Below are 21,610 nucleotides of genomic sequence, written 5' to 3'. Positions count from 1 at the left end.
AAACATCAGCTAAGCATTGATAAACTCTGTAAGGACTGCAGTGTAAGACAATTGCTGGCTACTATCCAAGGCAAATAATTTTTTAAGTTAGAACTTCTGGATGATAAAGAAATAACGGATTAACCAGCAAGAGATTTGGATAGTATGACCTAGCATACCAATGAAGGCAGGCAGCTGAAAACTTTAAAAGGAAGTATCTCTCAGTAGCTATTTTCAACTTTTCCTCATCTTTTCCTGTTTTAGTATCAAAGTTACTACGTCAAAGGGAATGAAAAAATCCTGTTCTGATTCCAATAAATAACTCAGAAACAGGGAAAAAAATAAAAGTAGGAAACTTCAATGATGATGTTTTTCCAATTTAAGCATACCAAATAAAGGTAAAAGTGATTATTTTAAAAATCTCTGCTAGTCATTACACGTTCATCTTTTTTTCAGACATCCTTAAAGAAATAAAGCTTAATTCTCAGAAACAACACTTCATTCCTGAGGAGAAACAGTATTAGTTACACAATTAAGAAGCACTAAGACCACAGATTTCTGACCTTAGAAAGGAACCTGTACTCCCAGAGCAAACCTAGCAGAGAACATACACAGCTCCTGTATCACATATTACATATCAGGAAACATACATGTATGCAACCTTACCAAGGTGAAACAGCCTGGATAAACATACAACTAGAAAGTCTTACCTCCAATACACCCCAGCAGCTCCCAGAGACTGTAACACATCAAGTAACATTTCACAATGTCTCAGCTCAACAACATAAACATTTGCTCCTTTGGGTTCAGCTTTGATCACCTGCTCTTCATTTGTGAACTGATACTGTTGAGGTACTGAAGTATCTTTCTTTATGGTACTAGTGCAAACCTGTGTTATCCAGGAGAGAAGCACCACTTTATCACTGCAAACCACTCACACCTGAGTCTGTATTATCTGCACCATTTCCCTAGTGGTTGGAAACAGGATTAGAGAAATAATTGTTCATTTGGCTTTTCAGGTGAAAAACCTGTGCTTTAAAGTAGTTAATTTATCTAGAGTGTCCTGTAAAGATAATTTTAGCAAACTGTGGGCTTACAGCCTGGCACTATTGTAGGCTTCAGTAGAAGTAAGATTTCTGTTATGGTGTTAAGGTCTAAGAACAACGAATTTAAGCTCTGAAAGTAATTGAGAAGAGGATTTTCTTTTAAAACCAAAATATTTGCAGAAGCTGATTAGGATTTCACAGGGAAAGCTAAGCCTGGGTACTTGGTAGTGCATCCTTTTAAAATAAGTCTATCAAGTAAGTCTCCTTAAGTTCTGGAACTTTTCCACCTTGTCCGATTTCCTGGTACTTGTTCATACAGGTTTTGCCCTGCGAGTATGCCTTTGACTAGCTGTGACATGGCACCTTTCCTTTTAAATGTATCTACTTTGAAACCTCTTGTATTTTCAATCCATCCATACTTCCTTCTTAAAAGGCTTTAGGGTCTGATTCTCTTCTCACTTACTCTGCTTACTTTGGTGCACTTGTTTCTGCAGAGAGGATTCATATTGTATCTTGAGTGTCTAGAAGGTACACACATTTAATAAGGAACAATGTGGTTTACTGAAATGCTGAGTCATTCTCAATTCCCAATTTGGACTGGGAATAGAACAGGGGAATGCGTTTTTAGAATGGCATCACAGAGCATGAGTGGCAATCCCAAAAAAAGCAAATGACTGTCTCTTCATACGTATGTATGTGTAACCTGTACGAGATACTGATTCTCTTACCAAGAGACAGAGAAAATACTGTGCATTTCCAAGCTCTTTAGCAGTCTCAGCATAAAAGGAGTACATCTCTGTTCCAACCTAGAGATGGGGCACAAAGCATACCATCTGCCTCTACACCCTTTCCAGGAATGAAATCAGCAACCATCTAAGAGACTAGAAGTGTTCAGCAGCACAGTCTATCTCTATGGCATGACTGGACAACCTATACAGTATTAAACATAAACCTGTAATAGTTCTCTGGCAAAAAATATCTTTCTTCTTGTTCCAGTCAACAGGTGGCTTATGACTTGACCCTATTTCTTTTTAATCCTTTTTTTCTCGATTACAGTTCCTTGCTTCAGCACAAGAAGCAACAGTCATATAATTTCATTTATTAGGGCTTTTAAAAATCCTTTTTATAAATTACTTTCCTTAGTCTCATTCAAGTCTGAGATAAATGACTATTGAAGTTCCACCTCATGTGGCCTTAGCGTAACAGAATCCCCCACAGGCGCTTTTCAGGTGTGCTGTTTTCTAGGCTAACACACATCAGGTGAGCCATGCTGGCTGCTGATTTGGGATGCTCTTCAACCTTAGCAAACCAGACATTTAAGACTCAGCATAAAGATGTTTGAATTTTAATGTTTCACATAGTATTTTTTCTGATTAAACATGGCACTAGCTGATTTTCTTCAGCCTTGATCAGATGTTTCTGGGGAACTTGGTTACTCTACTACAAACTTGGATTTCAGTATTAAGACAACCAGCATATTATTGATGGTTGGCATTGCTTAACGGAAGTTAACCGACCTTGAGTTTGCTCTGCCAGAAGCTGTATCAATCCACAGAGAAAGGGTGCTGCGTAGCTTGTACACTCTGCTCAGTGCTGTTTTCAGGCATCAGGTGGTAGCAAATCAGCAAGCCCCCTTTTATGAAATGCCCACGAAAGCCAGCTGATGGCCAGGCACTAGGTAAGTGAGTTTAAATTCACTCTGTGCATAGTCTTTCTTCCTTCAGAACTTCGTTAACTAACACGAAGATGTCAGCGGCCACCAGATCGGGCCTGGCTCCACAGAAGCGTTGAGAATGTCACTGCAGGCCAAGCAACACGGGCAACGACACAGTAATTCTTGTGGTGGTGCTAACACCCCTGGGATGAAAAGGCTCATTTATTGACATGGCTTCCTTCAGGCGGGAGGGCCAGTCCCGGGGCGAGGGATTTCGTCGCCAGCGGGTGGGGGTGGCAGGCGCTTCCCTGGCTCCGCGCCGCCCCGCTCGATGCGCGGGCTTCTCCTCAGCCCTGTAGGCGGCGGGCGGCGCCCAGGGCCCGCCAAGGCCGCCCGGCGCTGCTGGAGCCGTACGGGCGCCCCCCAGCGGCAGCGCCTGCCCAGCGCCCGCCGGCTCCCTCTCTGCCCCCCAACGGCTGCCCGCTCCCGCCCCGCCCCTCCCGCGCGGCCGTTTGCGCTGTCGGAGCGTCAGCGGGAATTTCCAGCCAGGAAGTGCGGCGAGCCGGGGGGCAGGCGGCCGCGGGGGCGGAGGCTACGCAGGCGGCGGCCGCGCAAGCCGGTGCCGCTCGGCTGCCCTCGCCAGCGGGCCCGGGGCGGGCGGGAGGGGGAAAGTCCGCGCGGAGCCAGGGCGCGGGCGGCGCCGGCGTCGTCACGCCGGGTACATGGCGCGGCGCTGAGGGACGCGCGGCCGGGACCCGCCAGCGGCAGACGTCGGCGACGGCGACGAGGAGGAGGCGCCGCCAGCCCTGCCCCGGGTGAGCCCCAGGCGGCCCCTGACCCGCCGCCCGCTGCCTTCTTTCTTCCCCGCCCTTACCTCGGCGCCCGTTCGCCGCCGGCTCCGCTTCCTCCGTCGCGCACCGCCGCTGCCCGGCGCGGGGCGAAGCCGGGGCGGGAGCGGCAGCCCCGGGCTGGGTTGGGCGGGAGGGAAGCGCTGCGGGGAGCGTGGCGGCCCCCCGCCGACGGGGGGTGCTGCCGACGGGAAGCGTGTCCCCCCTGCGTAGCGCCGGGCAGCCGCTCGCCTGCGGCCTCGGCCTGGGCGCGGAGCTCCCGCTGAAGCCGGGGCGGCTGCGGCGAGCGAGAGGGGAAGGGCGGGCGGCCGGCCGGCCGGTGCCGTGAGGCGGCATTCGGGGCCTGCGGGGCCGGGGGCCGTGCGGCGTGTCCCGGCGAGGCGCACACCGCCTTTCTCCCGGTGCGCGGCTGACGGAAGGGGCGGCCGCCCCCCGCTTTGCTCTCCGTTGCGTCTCTGAGAAGGTGCCCGGTTAGTGCGCGGGCCCTCACGCCTCTTCTGCGGCTTGTGTTTCTGTGAGCACGCAGGGGGCTTTTCCGCTGGTGGATTAGACGCGGTTTTCCTCGCTGGGAAGGGGTGTCAGCGAGGGACTGTCAAGTAACGCGAACACATTTGAACCCCCCGGTTCTGCTGACCGTGTAGCGGCTGTCTGTCGGCAAAGGAGGTGCCGCTTTTTTATGCCGGTGGTGCCGGAGGTGAGGGGCGCGGAGCCTGAGGCGCGGCGGGTCCCTGCGGGCCGGCCGCTGGCAGCTTCGGGTGGCCCTGGCCTGGGGGCCTTGCGGTGTCGCACGCTGTAACCTAAGGCTGTTTTCCGAAATGTTAGTGATTTTTTTTTTTTTTTTTCTAAAAGGTAGTTTTGTAGTTAAGTGGTGAAACTGAAAAGCTCTTGCCGTGTCAAGGAACTTTATTGGACCGGTGGCTCTGTTTCATTTGATCTTAAACCCAAGAATATTCAACACCTTCACAATTATTTTTTTACCTATTGACTCGCTCTGCTTTGATGGTAACTTTGATAAAGAAGCACTGTTGACTTATTTTATGTGAACATAAAATGGAGCATTGTTTCTGAACTGTAGAACAGGTGAGCGATGTGGTATTTGGCCATTATCATAATGCAGCCTGCTGATATGTGATTTCATTTAAATAAGTAAATATGGTGCCTGTAAGCATTTGTGAAGTAAGGTTTTATAGGCAAGGGATCATCTGCTGCGTTTCAGCTTCCTGCTTTAAAATGCTCAAAATTTTTGCTAAAGAATAACATTCTAAAGGAAATACAGATGTATTTAACTGTTTCAAAGTACCAATCATATTTGATGTATTTTGTGCTTCAGAAGTCTTCTTTTCATTTACCCTGTTCACAGGGAAAAGTAGCACTAAGTAGATGAAGTCTCAGCTGCGTCACCTTGTGCCTTACATGCGTTAAGATGCTATACCACCACTGCCAAGCTCACAGAACAGGGTTGAAAATACATCACTTAGCACAGACTTGGACGTTAATAAAAGCAATGTACTGTGAAGTATCAACTTTTGAAATAGTATTTCAGTCAAAGCGTTTTTGATTCTTTCATAAGAGAATGTAGCTGCCCATTCTAGCAAAGCATTAACCAAGACGTCATTGTAAGACGTCATCCTGCCTACAGTGTTTCGTAACCTACAAAAATGACTACAAATTGAGAAAACGAAAGAGGAAAAAGCAGCCTGTAACTATCTGGAGGCAAATCCTCTCTTCTCTAAACTTTTCTGGCTCAAGAATTTAACTGACAGTTATGCTGAAATACTGTTGTCAGCATCTGCCACAGAATGTGGAGATTTCAAGGAAACTCAGTGCTGAAGTCTATGCAAGGTCGGTTAAATTATTTAATGTGAAATATTATACAGAAGGGAGAAGGCCTTTTTCTTTCCACCTTCTATCCCATTTTTAAAGAAAGAAATGTTAATCAGCTGTAGAGTCATCAAAAAATGAAACTATTTTCTCATGCAATTAATGAATACACTTTGAATAGAGTTAAGTTTGTAAAACTGAGAATAGCTTTGTATCACTTTGTGTCATGTGTTTTTAAAAAATAATGTAGCAGACAAACTTCATAACTGTATTGGCTTAGTTCAGTCAGCACCTTGGTAATATTTCTGTAGTATATATTTTGAAGTCAGAAAAAAGTATGTGTTGGGAGAGAGAACAGGGAATCTTGGGAGAGGGTAGAAACATACAATGATACTTCGTTTCTTTGTACATTTGAAAATTTCCTGCTTAATTTATTGAAAAACAGCAATTTCATTGTTTCTCAATTATGATGTATTTGACTTTCAAAATCAATTTTAATAATCAATTTAAATTATTTTTTTATTGCGGTGGTGTTACGTGAATTTGATAATAAGATACCTACAAATAAATACTACTGATGCGAATTTGCTAATTACTGGATTATTATTATATTATTTTTTTTTTTAGTTTTTCTGAAAACAATACTCTTCCTTTTCATCATTGCTTTTTCCAAGATCCTTCCTATGCCAGTATCTCTTGAATACATGCAAACTCTAGAAATAAGTGCAGTTAGGAATTCATGTTATCGTGCTTATTGTGTTGCTGAGTCTGGAAGGACAGGAACCAAGTTTGAAGGCCTGTGAGTGTGTACTATCAAGGATGCTGTATGCCAGTTAGAAAGTTCAGGTCTCCCTCCTCAATAGTTGAACGCATACAAAGTAAATGTTGTTTTGAAGTTGTAAAGGTACAGTGAAAGGCAGTTTATTTTTTGCTAACTTATAGTTGGCTTCCTAATGTAGCTAGTGATGAGAAAATTCTGCGGTCTTCAGAGATTCTGGTTAATTACTTCTGTCCTTTCATAGTTGCTTCAAAATACACTTGCTAAAATCTTCTCACCTTTCAGTGCTGTAGATGTTTGCCAACTATATTCAGAAGCATTAGTCTTAACGAAAATTGTTACTTATTTCCCTAGGCTCCTAATGAAAACTCTGAAGTTAGTTTAAAAAAAAATATTTCCATCATGTTGATAGCTTTTCTTTGGTTCTCGTACACAAGATCACACAGGTATTATAAAAGAGGAGAGAATGTTTCAGGTAAATAATGAAAAAGAAATTCTTGGTCCCTTTTAGTTCTGACACAGGTATTTTAGAAGTGGACCTTCTAATTTGATGTCCTTTAAATAAGCCGTGAAGTTTTTATGAAATTCTACATTGATAAGATCATAATTACGGTTGTCATTAACTGTGCCCTTAGGTCAGTCAGGCACTGAGTTTGCATCTAATTTTGAGCATAGAAATAATTCAATGAGTCTTCATCAGTGCTTTCATTTAAACATAGTTTGCTGAAGCACTGCTGACAGTTTCAGAAGTAAGGCCTTAAAAGATGTTTCAAATTATTCTAGTCTCAAGTAAAATCCTTTGTTTAGGACTTAGGTGGAGCTGGCATACCGTGTGTGGGAAGGAAGCTACTATTGCTACTACTAGCATTTCCCCCCCCCCCCCTCCTTTCAACTTCTATGTTCTTTTGGTAAGCAGTGCCAGATACTAATTTTTTTTTCTTCATTTGAAGTGCAGAATTAGCTAAACTAAAACATCTCTGTATTTCATTGCATCCTCGAAGCAAACTGTACTGGTATCAACAGATCAAGAGTAAAGTAGGTCTGAGTTGTGTGGTATTGGGGTTTTTCTGTTTGGTTTTTGTTTCTTTTAAAGATCATATTCCTACCTGTTTAAATACTTATGGACAGATTGTAACACAAAGTAGAAACAAAGCGGGCAAATGGTTTTTGGGTCTTGTTAGTTTAGTCTGAGTGGTTTTTATGTCATAGATACTGTAGATAATTGAGGCTGTAGGATTTTTACTATTTCTTTGTAAAAAAATTAAAAATAAAACCAAACAAAACCCAAACCTTAGTAACCACTTTGCACCTATAGATTTGAAACCTAAGGTATAACTGTAATAGTGCTGGACTCAAATCTACATCTTTGGTTCCACTTACTGGTGTTATTTAACTGACTGTTTTCTGTCATGTTGTATTTTCAGTGGCTGTTCGAAACCAAAAGGGCACTAAGAAACTCTTAGCTCACTTTTGTGATTGCAGTGGTAACAGCCCTTGCTATTTTCTGAGCCCTCTGGTGCCACCGTTGTTCATGAGATAAGGGACTGTGTCTTCAGTAAGACCCCAGAACCTGTGTGATAGTACTTGGTGATACAGCAAACCTTATGTGAACTGGACTTCTGAAATCTTGTGTTTGCTTGTTTCTTGCTTCTCAGTAACACTGTTCTCCCCCCCTCCCCCCCAAAAAACCCAACAACAACAAAAAAACCCCACCATCCAACCAAAAAGTTTGCTGTTTAATATTCATTACACTTCAGGCTTATGAAAGAGGGGTGTGTGGCTTTTTAAGTTAAAGTTTGACTTTGATGAACAACTTTGTATGAACTAGAACTATTTGTAAAGAATATTCAGTCATTCTTTTTAGTCTGCAGGAAAAAGTAACAGCATTTTAACATGATATTCAGGTTAAAGTAACATTACTGTTCCACGTGGCTAAAATACAGTGCAGTTACTAGAGTTGTTTTGCTGTGTTGAACCTCAGTATTTTTACATATACTTAGCATTATACATATACCAAAGTGTGTTTGTCATAAATTTGAATACTGTTTATTCTTTTGGTTTAAGTTGCTTTGAATGTGTTTTAACAAAAACATTCTAACTTTATTCCAACAATATCCTGGAAAAACTGTTCATATGTTTATGGCATCTTAGTGTTTCCTCCCATCATATTAGTTCACTACTTTGACATTTGGGAAAGGGGTAAAACACATAACATTTCTGTTTGTAAAGTCACTTAATAAAGCAACCATTCAGGTTGTCTAGTTACTCTTTGCTGATGAATTTCATGATTCTATGAATTTTTCTTCAAATTCAGTAGTTATCTGGGGTAATAAATTTGAGTCCAGATTTTCTACAATAATTCTGCACCCAACAATTCTGATTCAGAGGATTGCATTTCTGAAGTCACTTTAATACTTGTGATTGATTTGATTTCCTAAATGTTTTGTAGGTTTTACACGGCTGTCCAATAATGCATCCACTCATGGCTGAAAATGTTTGGAAATGTTAACTTAAACAGTTTTTTAATTTTCAGAATACGTAGCCAGAACTACCAGGTCCCACCCAACAGGAAATAATAAGCAGACTTGGTTAATAACAAGAAGAGACAATCATCTGTGTTATATTAGAAAAACAAACAGTGTCTTTTAGGGTTATGTAGTATTATTGCAGCTGCAACAGTCTACGGATGAGAAGTAGTCTGCAAAGGAAAGTAGTATCTTTGATAAAAATGCCTTGCTGCACAAACCTTATCTCACTTTTATACTGAGAAACTATACTCAAATCTTTATTCAGAGATTACACATCTTTGTAGCAGCTGAAGGAAAGTAAAAAATACACCTTCCATATGCTACTTTTGTGGAAATTGAGCACTGTGGAGTTCTATACTGAGAATACAGTTTCTGTAAAGCAGACCCCTATACCCCCAGGGTACTGAAGTCATAGATAGAAGAAGAAATATTAGTAAACTTTCAGCATTTAAAGGCGAACTTCAAATTTCAAGTCTCTTTCATTACTGAGTTAAAATCCCTTCAAAAAACGTAGCTGGTGGGGCTGCTTGTCAACTTGAACAAGTTTGCAATCACTTCTCGTGGTTTTACAATGTTTTTTCTTTCTTGTTTGTGCTAAAGAGATCTGTGCCAATATTGTGAGTGAAAGTATGCATGACAGTTAGTCCCTTAGTATTTTGGTTCTGTTTACTTTGCATATTTTAGAATGCTGTAGCTGTTTAACACCTTTTATTTTGAATAATCCAGGGATTTGCTGTCTGTAGCGCACCCACCCACCCTTTATTTTAAAAAGGAAAACGTGTGTGTATGTGTATTTTCCCAGTTTTTCCAGGCTGTGCATCAGGACAGTGTTCATCTAAATGATAAATATTAGATCTGGTATTAACCTTTGTCTGGGGACTTCAGAAACGGTGTAATTTATTAAAATGGATACAATCAAAATGAGTAGTTGAGAACAATGTAAATAAAATAACCATTGGTAAAACCTTTTCTGTGTTAAGATTTTGCTTGATTAATATTTGGGAGGGGGCTGTCTCTTTTCCCTCTCCAGAAAATTTTCTTCTGCAGCAGCTTCACTAATAGCAACAGTAATGGAAGTAAAAGGTGCTGGTAGCTAAGGTTTAGTTGTGTAGACCTGCTTTAAGCAGGTTTGGACAATATGCGTTCAAAATGCCAGGAACCGTTTGGAATCCTGCCTGTACAATATTCCCACTGTTACATTGCTTTTAACAAAAATGGGATTTATTTTAAGGAAAGCACCTTCTATTAAGCCTTTAAAAATCAAAGTGGTTAGAAGGACATGCACAGCTTACACTAAAGGCTGCCCAGGTAACTGCTGTAGGTTCGTGACCCAGCTTATGTGTCCTCTGAAACATCAGAAGACTTAAGCCTGTGTATATGTATGGGCTACTGTTTTGTGCAGAGGTAGAAAACAGCAGTTCTCAGACTTCCTTTTTTCCTTTCCTTTGCTTCTCTAAGAATATATTCTGCACCAAAGGTTTTTTCTCTGGAGCTGTACTTGCAGAATTTTGGGGAAAATAGTTGGGTTACGAGGGAAATGAAGTGCTGGTTGAAGTTGAGAGGAGGTGGCCAGAGCTAAGGTGAAAAGACCAGGTGTTGAAGGGGATGGGCAGCATCCTGACTTAGAGTGCACTGCAGTGATGAAGGTGTGAGACTAAGCATCATGGATAAATATCTCTGTTCTGTCAGAGCACCCTGCTCTGTCCTCTAGCCAGAACCATCTTATCAGCTCTTGTCCTGCTTCCAGCCCTGACCCAGCAACTCAGTGTATTGTGCAATGCATTTCCCGGCATCTCCACTTGGGAAATGCTGATCTCTAAAACAATTGTCCCTGTATAGATACACATTGCATTTTGCAAAGGATGGAGAAGTGAGGCTCAAGGGTGGATAGTAAAGAAGTAAACAATACTAAGTAAAACACACTGTAGAGATGGTAAAGTACAACAGTTACTGGTTTTGCCTCAATATTTCATAGCCGCTACAGGATTCCAGAGAACTTGATGCTGTTCCTTAAAGCATAGTTCTCTGCAATCCAATAATTTGCAATGTTTTATAGCCCTGATGTAGCAAAAATATGCTTACAATAATACGCCAGCCACATGCTTTTGCATTTTATCTTTATTCATCTCAATTTTTAATAAGTGAAATAAGCAGGCTAAGAGCATAATCACAGCGAATTTCATTACTTTCATTCAGTGTCCAGTTAAAGAAGTTTACTTTTAACAGATAAATTCCAATGAAAGCCACGTTAAAGAGCGGAAAAACACTCTGCTAGAAAACTTGCAGGAAGAGCTGTGCTTTCAGTGTATCAAGTCAGCTGAAGTGTAGTAGTTGCTTCTTGTCTTGAGGCTTGCTTTCTGAATCCCAGCCTTGAAAGGTGAGAACAGGTTGACGTAAAACCTTTCTTAAAGTAAAAGATGGGCATTCTTCAACATCAAAATTAATGTAAAGCATCAGACTAATTCCAGTTCACAAGTGTAATGAACTCTGGGTAATAAATACGATTCACTAGCATATCTTCAGTGCACCTTTTTACAGAGTAATGCCTGAATTTCCATCTGGTTAGACTGGTCTGTGCTATAACCAAACCTTTTTCTGTAAAATATTAATCTGTCCTGAACTCAGTCTTTGTACTGAACTAATTAAAAAATAATGGACAAGTTTTAGAAGAGATGAGTTGATTCTTTGTATTTTAAAACACAACAGCAGGCAGATACCCTGATTCTCATCTTTTGCATTCATATTCTGAGGATATAAAGGGCATCCTGTCAAATCAGGTTTTTATGCTTTTGTTTGGTTGGGTGAAAGTTTAAGAGATGAGTGGCTGATAAGAGTTACCACCAGGCATCGCACTCTTACGATGAGGCAGGTCTTTGTGGGGTTGAGAAGCTGATAATACTGTTCCTCTTTTATCTCTCCAAATTGGTTAAAAACCCAATATTTATTCAAAGAACACAGATTAAAAGTAGAGACCTGCTTACCATGTCTCCCTTTGAAGGTTTGGGAAAGGAAGTGTATGTCATCTTTTGTTTTCTTTCTCTGGTTATATCTGTGTTCAACTATTTAGGGTAATACTGAGATGATTTTATTTTCTGCTTGGAGGAATAAGAGGTCTTCCAAATTGGTTACTATGGATACTGTTCAGGTTTTTAGCCAGGCCAGTATGAGACCAAAGCAAGAAAGGAAGGAATGATGTTTAAAATCTTAGGGTTTTTTTAAAGGCATGCAGCTGTTGGGTGAGATGTCTATAGATGTTTTCAGAAATAACTGGACCATTAGCATCTGAATCAAACATTAAAGCTTGACTCCTTATAGCTGATGAAATTTGCATGGAGTTATGCTTGTCTGTAGAAAGGAAATAGGAAGCTGTCCCATTCCCTGTTTGCAAGTATTGGATTGGTATGCAAGAGGAAAATTGTTTACCTCATTTTTAAAATTCAGGCCAGAAAATTGGAGAGAAACAGCAGAGGGAAGGGTCTGGACTCTGGAAGAACCAAAAAAAGTTGGTTACAGGCAGCTATCTTTGTTTTTAAAAGTCAGATACAGTGGATGTTGGAGAACAGCAGGAGAGAAATCTGAAATCAGATGATTGAGATAAACAAAAATGAGAATTGTTGTTCCTGGATGGAGCATTCCTACATTAATTATGTTGTTTCCGTCTTAAATGCCTGATCCTTTTGAATCTTTCAAACAAATATTCAGAATAAAATAAATGAACTCATGTTCTTCCAGCTGTGCCTACTTGTACCTGGTATTATTTAGTTATTAAGGAGTAGAGATGCAGAGTAACTGCCATTATGTTTGCTTGGTTGCATCATCTTCCATATATGCGTTTATATGTGTATTTTCCTAGGTCTTTTCCTTCCCCCCCCCCCCCCCAACCTTTTTCACAATGGTAGCTGACCCACTGGGGGTAAAGGAATACTGCACACACACATATATATGCTGCATACATGTCCCTCAGTTGGCACATCTGTGTGGTTTTGGACAAGTTCAGCTGGATTTTATGTTTTCCCTTTGAACTAGGAGCTAAACGACATGCCTTTAACCACCTTTGAATTTTCGCACTAAAAAATACTGTGAGTTGAAAAGTTGAAGTTTCCTGTGCCCCATTATATGAAAGACTTCAGACGATCTCCAGGGTGGAGTCTGTCGTGGTTGACTGTGGTCTGCAGGTGTAAGGGTATTTTTTTATTGTAGATGCAAGTTTGCAGTACAGTTTGTGGGAATCAGAGATTACGTGGGAAGCAGGTATATGTGGTAACACGAGTTTCCACAACACAATTTTAATCCCAGTCATCTTCAAATGAGAGAGAGGTGGTTTTGACTTGACTTCTCTGAGATGCACATAGCAGCAAATACAGCTTGGATAAAAACAATCTCTGCCCCAAAATACAGCTTGTGTAAGGAAAGAATGAACAAAGGTACTCGTGGTAGATGCTAATCTTACCACTTAATGCATGTAGGAAAGGTGCTTAGAAACTCAAGCCATAAGGGAAGAGGCCAATTAAAAGTCATATGATTAATGCTAGGGTCTGTTTTTCTGCAAGTGTCTCTTTGGTTTTTTAATCATGTTATTGACTCCCTGGATTTGCCCGTTTTCTTGTAAAAGAAAGCTTAGGGATTTCTTAACTAAATAAATCCTAAGGAAATAAATTCTATTTTGGAGGCGGGGCTCAGAGAACATTTTTGACAATTGTTTGGATTTGAAAGAGGAGAAGATATATAGTGAAACTGAGAGTGTTTTCAGTCATTTAGAGGGGTCATTTTAAACTGCTGGGTTAATTTTTATCTAGGCCCTGAAAAAGTAGTCAAGTGTCAGTTTACATGCACAAAGGCATATGTTTGCACATCTGAATCATGGTGTGTTTGTAATAAACTGGTGCAGCAAGCCAGAGAGAATGTCTTTAACCTCTCCCCCAAAAGCTACTTGAACTCAAAGGATCTGGTGTGAGAGAGATTGTTTAATACCTGGTTAGAAATTGATTAGTACCTACCTACAGGTAGCTGGGTAGTATGTGGGTGTTTACCTTGCTGCTTCTGAGCGTAATGTTCATCTTCAGTGACTGCTGTTTTGCTCTCATGGCATTGTTCATTGCATCAGTCAAAAAGCCAGAAATGACCACTTTCATCAGGTGCAATTGAAGGACTGATTCAGGTGGACGTAGGTTTTATTTCTGTATGGATTCTAATTTTTGTATCAAAGTACTTTAAATGAAAAGCTTTTGGCAATACTGCCTCTGCGATATTTTTCCACTTTGTTGAAGTCATGTACTGTAGAACTGTAAATGTGACCAGGAAGCGTAGCGGGTGTGAGAACTGCCCTTCTCCCACAGAGTTCTGCTGGAGTGAGGCTGATGCATATCTTGTTGGGCTTACAGAAAAAGCTGTGAGATGCTTTATTTGAAAGTTTTGCAGACAAGTATACATTTAGCAAACACGCAAGTGGGCAGATGTTATTCATATTAGCTCCTTAGAATATACTTTTTTCCTGAATAAGCATATTTACCAAGGTCATTGGGTACTTCAGGTGTTTTGGAACACAATTTTGCATATGTGACTTATGACATAGTGAGTGAATAAATATGAGAGATCAAAAAACCAAGGCTTTTAGGACCAGCTTTTATTGTTTATACAGAATAAATCTGGCATTTGCACTCAGTTCAGATATCAGTGTGCATCAGCAGGGCTGTTGAGGTCTTAAGATATTTTTTTTTAATGTGATGTCCACACCTTTAACTGGGATGTGTTTGCCAAAACCTAAATTGCAGTTATTTCAGTGATTTCAGCAACTTGTTAATTGGTGATGAGGGTTATATTTTTTCTATGAAATGGAATGTCAAATAATAACACCTTAGTAAAGTTTGTTGTATGCTGAAGGTTTTGTTACGCCTTGTAAGTTGACTTTTTTCCATAAAGATTGATAATATCAATAGCAAATGACTGATGACAATAATACTTTGCAGAATGTGCTTGTGAGATAATGTGATGGACTGGTATTTTTTGCGTAACTGAAATCCTGATGTATTAGGTGATGATGTACAGCATGGGTGACTGTGGCAGCTTGTTATGTCTGTTACTCATTTTTGGCTGAAATCTTACGACCAGCGATTTGCTATTGGCTCAAATACTATGAATAAATTTTAGCCAGTAAATATTTCTCTCTAAAATTGATAAACAAACGGGTGAGTACTTCTGTTTTTTAGGTTAAAAATCATTCTATCCTCATGGACCCCTTTTTCCTGGAAGTTGTCTGGGTATTGTCTGCTATTTCTCCATGTTAAATTTTGTTTCATTTTCTACTTGTGTGGCATGGGTGGCTATATGTTGTCTTTGGAGCTTGTTAACAAGCTGAATTGAGCCTCCATCGAAGTGGAGCACCTGAGTATTCCAATTTTCTTTCTGATATTTGCCTTTTTAGTTCCTGTGGAAGGTACATGGTGACTCAGTTTTTCTTTACTGGTTTACTGATCGCTTGCCACTCTCTGTCTTATGGCAGTAGGTTTTCACAGTTCACTTTGTTGGAAAGCATGGTTCACATTCATTGTAGAATATGAGGGCCAGTGACATGTGTCTGTCTTCCATTATTTATTAACCTTATTTAAAGTGTTTGCTTGCATGCAGACATGAGTCTCTTGAGATAGTTACTACAGTTATTTTCAGATGCTCCCTTAGAGAGCCTTTGTTAGTAACATCAACATAAGTGAAATTGTAATTCTTCCAATAACATCTCCATGAAAGGAAATAACACTGATCTTTTATAATAGACCTAATACATTCCTAAGAAAATTTCCAGGGTCTGCTAATGGCTTGCTACTGGTCCCAGGAAAACTAACCCAGGCTAAACTTTCGCTTTCCCAGTATCCAGCATTTATATGTAGACCTGTGAGAGAGGATTAGGTATGTTGTGCATCCATAATTGTCATTGTCAGCACAGAGTAGTTGTGAGAGCCAAGCACCAGCGGACCTCTGGAAATAAAGGTGTCCTCCAAAAGTAGTCAATATTTGACTCCTGTTTTTACTTAAAGAAAAAACATGTTCTTTCTCTGGCATCTTTATCTTGCATTTAGTAATACTTCACAAGAAAACCATCAGGGTTCATTCATGAATGCTCAGAAGTCTTTTTACTGTGTAAAAATGCAGAGTCCTGCTTTTGCTAAACAATGATAATTATTTTGCCTTAACTCTTAATGGCAGAATAGTCAGAGCAAAGAAAGAAACAAATTAATTCCTGATTTCAATACATTTTGACTTCAGAACTTGGACTGTAATTTTTAGCTGCTTGGGAGCAGGCAATGGAAAATCCTAGCTTGTAGCCTGTGGTGTCCTTAGCCTGCCCCTTGCAAATACTGAGGAATCTTAAGAGTATTTTAGACATTATTAACATTATGAGTCAAATAGGAAGGGTCAGGGATGGGGCTTTTAACGCTAATGCTTTTCAAGTTTCTCTATAGCTGTACATTTTAAAAAATGAGAGTTCTAATAATGTTTTCGTGTTTCAGGACTTAAAATGGCAGAAGATTCCTATATTATGGGAGTGTCTGATCCCCAAGTAAGTAGATGTGTGTATTTTCCAAGCCCTGTATTCTTTCCTAGGTCTCTGTTTTGGCTTCCTCTTATATTGTCCTTCATTTCCTAGGCTTATCAACGTGGAGATATAAAAATATCATAGGTATTGACAGAAATCAGATTTGGGGAAATCTAGGTGTGTTTTTTTTCCCTCTAAGGCGTTTTTTATGTGACCAGCCTTGGCACTGGTGAAATGGCTGAAATGAAAAGTAAAGCTAAGCCTGCTGAAAGAAGCAGTTGAAAAAATACTCATTTTTATTCCCCGTCTGCCTGTGATGCTTGCTCTTAAATTTCTTTTGTGGTGGACATCGGACTTTATCTGAAAATAATGCCCCTTATGCCCTAGAAAGCCTCTTTGTATCATTTTTTTGTGAAATTTGAATTGACATTGATGACTACAGTGCTCCTTCACTCACACAGATCAGTGGGCCTGGCTCTTCAGAAACTCTTCCTGATCTCATTAGGTCATTTCATGATTTATTTGAATTATGAGAATGGTGTTTAAGTGAAAAGTCTGAGTGAAAAACAGATCATTCCTACTTACCTTAATTTCCAAAAAGAAACTACTTTCTCCTTTATGCTTGCTGCACTTTGGAAGATGATAGATTTATACCTGGCAACAATTACAGTGAGTTAAGACATATCAGTATTTAAAAAAAAAAAAAACAAAACCCAAACTGTAACTTGGCTATACTGTTTTCTTGTATTAGAGCTTGCATGAATATTTAGATAAGGGATGTAGTCTGGTGGGGTTTAATCACATATGTGGAAATGAAAACTCACAGGTTCTCAGCAAAGCTTTGGGCAAGATATCTAGGATCAGATTTTCAGAATTTACCGTATAAGATCTTTTGAATATATAGTAGTTATTAGTGCATGTAAGCAAATTCCATATTTAGAAACACTGCAGTCTTGCGATACAGGTGAAAGAAACTTGGTCAGTACTGTCAGCTTTGTTTGCACTGCTGTTGCCAGCAAAAATAAAATAGATACAAAATGGTTATGTACTGCACCCGGGGTGTTTGCAGTCTCAATATCTGTAGAGAACTTTGAAATCCTTTGCTGATGGATGCTTTATGAAAGTATGTATATATGTAGTAATGAAGAATAAATTTTCTTTCAATACAGATGTTTGCAATGGATCAGTTAGTGGGAATGAATGCATTATTCAGTAATACAAATTACATCACTTCAGACTTGCCACTACGAACAGGTAGGAACTGTTGCTATTTGATTGTGCTGTTGTCCTGCTTTTTCTTCGAGTTTCTTTTTTTGTGAAGTTCTTTTCATAGGCTTTTTTGTTTACATCATAATACTAGATCCTGAGGTTGTCAGCTAGACTTTGTATTACACCCTTACGCATCTCTTTCTTACCCTCATGAAACTTTCAACAGTGAGGCAGATCTGATTTTCTTTTGACCTGTATAGAAACTGAAAGTTTCAGTTAGTTAAATGAGAGTGACCAAAGAGCTTTGAGTGACCTGTTTTTAGGAATTATTTTTTTTTCTAAATTTGCATCTTCGGTGATCTACATGTTTGTATTGCCAGTTTGCAGAGTGCAACATGTATTTAATTTTTCTTTTGAATGGTGTTTCATTTGTTGTAGTAATTCTTAAGGTGCTTTTTTTTTCACTAATAAAATGCAGAGTATATTCAGCTTCCTGTATCATTCGAATCTGTTTTTCCTTCTTGGTGACTTCTCTGTTTCCTGTAAAGTAACAGTCTGGTATTAAAAGTACCCAACAATTTCCTGAATAATAACACTAGTTTGAAAGTTCAGAGTCAAGTTTTGCGACCAACTGCTGAAAGTAAGCAAGTAATATTCTGCAAAGGTCTGATACACAGTTCTTACAGTACAGTTCCTGAACATCGATATCAAATAGAAGTGTGTTATATCTCAGCCAGTATTAGCTGCTTGATCAACCTTGGTCTGGTTTTGCTTATTGAATTTCTTCATAAGTATTACTTCATGCTTCAATTTAGAAAACTCTGGTTTTCCTGCTTAGTTTATTAGAATAGCTGATATGAAAGGAGGAAGGAAATAAAAATCTGTTTAAGCGTATGAGGTTTTTCTCAGTATATATTTCCAATATAGCTATTAATGTCTTTTAACATGACAACTTTCTGTTCTTGATCTCTTTGTTGCATCAGGATGTAGCTGGTGTCTTCTGTATTGCAGATTGATTTCTTTTGTTGAAAATGCAGATCATTTTGTTTGCAGTATTTGGTACGCTTGATAGCAGTGGAGGTGTGAAAGGTAAAATGAAATAAACAGTTAACTTTTTACTTCTTAGGTAAAACTCCACCCTAAAGTAATAATAAATGCTGATTTAAAAATAAAAATTAAGGCATGCTTACTGTTCAGTGTTCCCTGCTTTAAAACATTAATTCAGTTTTCTTGACTGAATAGTAGTGAAGAGGAAGGATCAAGAAACACATATGATACAGAAATTCTGTTTCAAGCTAAAATATTTTGATGAGCAAAGCTCTTGACAAATATGGACAAGTATCCAACAAATTAATGTTGCAATCATTTGTTTGCAGTGTGTTTTTATTAAGGCAGATAAAATCGTTCGGTGAGATTCATGTGTATAGGATTAAAGGGCTTGTGCATTGTATACCAAGGGTTTTTTTCACTATTGTCCCAGAGTTTCTATGGAACAAATAAGATTATTGGATATTTTTTTCCTCATTTCACCCATTTCCTCGTACACCTTTTAAGCTTACTCTCTACTCCTCATGCCAGACTCATTCCATACAAGTTATTCTGATATATAGAACTGATATTCAGATAGCTATGTCCTGTCTAAACTAGAAAAACAGCTGTTTTTAAAACCATGTGGGGGAGTCAAGAATTCACTGAGTTCTGCAGTCACAGAAGACTCTTCCTGGGCTAAGTCTAGCTTTATTCTTAATTTGCAAAGTTGCTTAGAAAAGGCCTTTTTTTTTTTTTATTAGTGGCACTGCTCTTGTCTCCTACTGCACTGTAGGTGGCAAGTTCCCTGTGTACAAAATGGGATTTAATAAAGGATCATGGATTTTAGGTTATCACAAACAAAAAGTTAAATCACAAGTTTTAGAAAATGTTGATCATTTCGATGGCATCAGATGATGCCACAGTGATTTTGCTTCTTGAATAGTATCGCTATAATGCTTACTTCCTCCCTTGCTTGAAACTGTTGTGTTGTTACTACAGACTGTCTTCAGTTATAAGGTACTATGATAATTTATATATTATGCTTCAATTGCTTCCAAGCAGGAACTAATTATTTCTTTCCACACAGCAGGGCCAGTTAAAAATCATGTGGGGTTTTCCAAAAGTACTTCCAGCTGAGATATGGAGAGGGTAAAATAAGTGTTCTCAGAAACAATTTTTCTCTAGGACAGTTGGATGATTTAAACAGAAAGAACTGAAGACATTAGTTCTTCCTCATGGTTTGGTGTGTACCTACATCTTTCCATCTGCGCATTCATGAATGCACAATGTCAGTCTTACTACATTGGCAGGCAGGTTTAATCAGTAACTGTGGATTGCCATATCATGCCAGCGTAGCTGAATCAACAAATAGCTGGGGAATCTGGGGACTTTCTGATGATAGATTTCTGCTGAAAGGTTAATATTTACAGTAATAGTAGCAAACCTTTGAGATGTCAGGACAAGGATTTTCTCCATGAGTTTGAGAGTGCTCAAGTGTCTTTGCTCACTTCGTTTTCTATCTCATGAGCGTCAGTTTTAAGTAAAAAATTAGGCTTGGTTATTTTGGCTCTAAAGGTGTAGTACGTAGTTACGTGGTTCAAGTTCTACTTTTACATCTAAATCTAGAAAGATAAGTAATCTCTGTGTGCTTTTGGTGACAAAAGGATGGATCTGTAACAACTGCCATAGCAGTGCAAACTGCAGGGCTGAACTGTGTGTTTGAAATATCACCAGCAGCAAAGGCAGTATGTCATGAAGTCAGCTTCGTCTTTGGTTTGTGGGGAAGTATCCTCCCTTTGAGAGTTGGGTACTAATCCTCAATGGCATCAGGGAGCATTACTCGTGGCACATATGTAGGCAGTGTACAAGCAGATAGGCATCAGTGTGATGTCCACTATGTAGTGAAGGGAGAAAGTAACGACTTGAACTGGAGCAGCAATGGACATCGCTCCAAGCAAAGCCTTGTAGAATTTTGGGTATTTCTTACTTCCTCCTGATAATACCAGGCCATCTACAACCATGTAATCACGTAGCAACCTGTGTGCTAGTTACAGGTGGGTTTGGGAACTGGTTGTTTTGGGTTTTAGCGGCCCTAGCCTGACTAGCTGTTGGCATTAAGGTGTTGTGTTTTTAAGCCTGTGAAGTTGAAGCAGGGCTATCAGCAGCTGGGCAGTATTGCCTGGAGGCTGCTAAAATTACAGGTTTCTGATAGTTCTTTAACCTCCTCTGCCCAGCCCTCTGTGGTGCTGGCTGTTGAGAAATTAGAAGGGCATAGAGGGAAAAAGAAGGCACTTACAAAAACTTTATTTCATGTTTTTTCAGAGGGAGATGATTTAGAGATTGAAGGGAGCCTGACCATCACCAAAGGTTAGATGAGCGTTCATTTTCCTCTGTCCCATAGCAGTGGCCCCAATATTCAGAAGCATGAGCAGACTTACATACTGCTTCCAGCGTTTTTTCTAAATCTTCTGTTCCTGTGTTTTGAAGAGTAAACTGAGGGGAGAGAGAGGTTAAGCAAAGCCCTTGTGCTGCTTGCTTTGAAACATCATGCTTTGATCACTGCAGAGCTGAGATGCAGCAGTGTTCCTGTGCAGGTGAATCCCTGAGGGGGATGACATACAAATGCTGCAGCAGGCCTTCAGGAAGGATAAGACACTGGGTCTAAAATCTGAGCTTTCAGCAGCGAAGTCCAGCTGCCAGGATGGGCAAAAGAGCGTTGGTGTTGGATTTAACAATCAGAACCTAGAGGCTATGGGCGTTTTTATCCACGTCCACAGAGCAAAACAGCACAGTTACACAGGTGAGATGCCTGTTCTGGGGGGTCCCACTGGCAGAGAGGAGGCCATGGAGGGCACTTGGCCATAGCTGGTTGCAGGTTAAATTGAATGGCTTTGGGTACGAGGTAAGCTGTTAGATAAAGGAGCCCACTGGTCCTGAAGTGGTGCCAGGCTTGCAGGGATATCCCAGCAGCTCCACAGACCGCTTTTTTCTTGACTTTGCTATGATGGGAAGAAGGAACCACAGGGGAGCCTAAGATGGGTGCTCCTTTGGGAAGTGTGTGTGCAGGGTGAGGCCTGTCAAGGGGAAGAAAGAATGTAAGTGGTGCAAGAGTCAAGATGCAGGAGGGCCTCTGACTCAGGCAGGAAGGAAAATGAAGAAACACAGCAGTTGAAGAAGACGTGGGGAAGTG

At 40.2% G+C, this 21,610-nt stretch overlaps 1 protein-coding gene across 2 annotated transcripts in view; it reads left to right on the top strand.

Annotated features, from left to right (window-relative positions):
* Nucleotides 1–3,386: 3,386 nt before the first annotated feature.
* The window catches only part of NFKB1 (nuclear factor kappa B subunit 1), a 59,572-nt gene continuing 41,348 nt past the window's right edge, over nucleotides 3,387–21,610 (top strand). For both annotated transcript variants that reach the window (XM_040598597.1, XM_040598587.1), the window contains exons 1-3: nucleotides 3,387–3,494; nucleotides 16,157–16,206; nucleotides 17,352–17,436. In XM_040598597.1, coding sequence (XP_040454531.1) covers nucleotides 16,165–16,206; nucleotides 17,352–17,436 — 127 coding nt within the window. In that variant the 5' untranslated portion in view covers nucleotides 3,387–3,494; nucleotides 16,157–16,164. The remainder of the gene's footprint in view (nucleotides 3,495–16,156; nucleotides 16,207–17,351; nucleotides 17,437–21,610) is intronic.

This window comes from Falco naumanni, chromosome 1 (genome assembly GCF_017639655.2).
Source record: "Falco naumanni isolate bFalNau1 chromosome 1, bFalNau1.pat, whole genome shotgun sequence".
Lineage (NCBI taxonomy): Eukaryota > Metazoa > Chordata > Aves > Falconiformes > Falconidae > Falco > Falco naumanni.
Note: the sequence above shows the minus strand (reverse complement) of the source record. Positions and strands in the feature narration are given on the sequence as shown.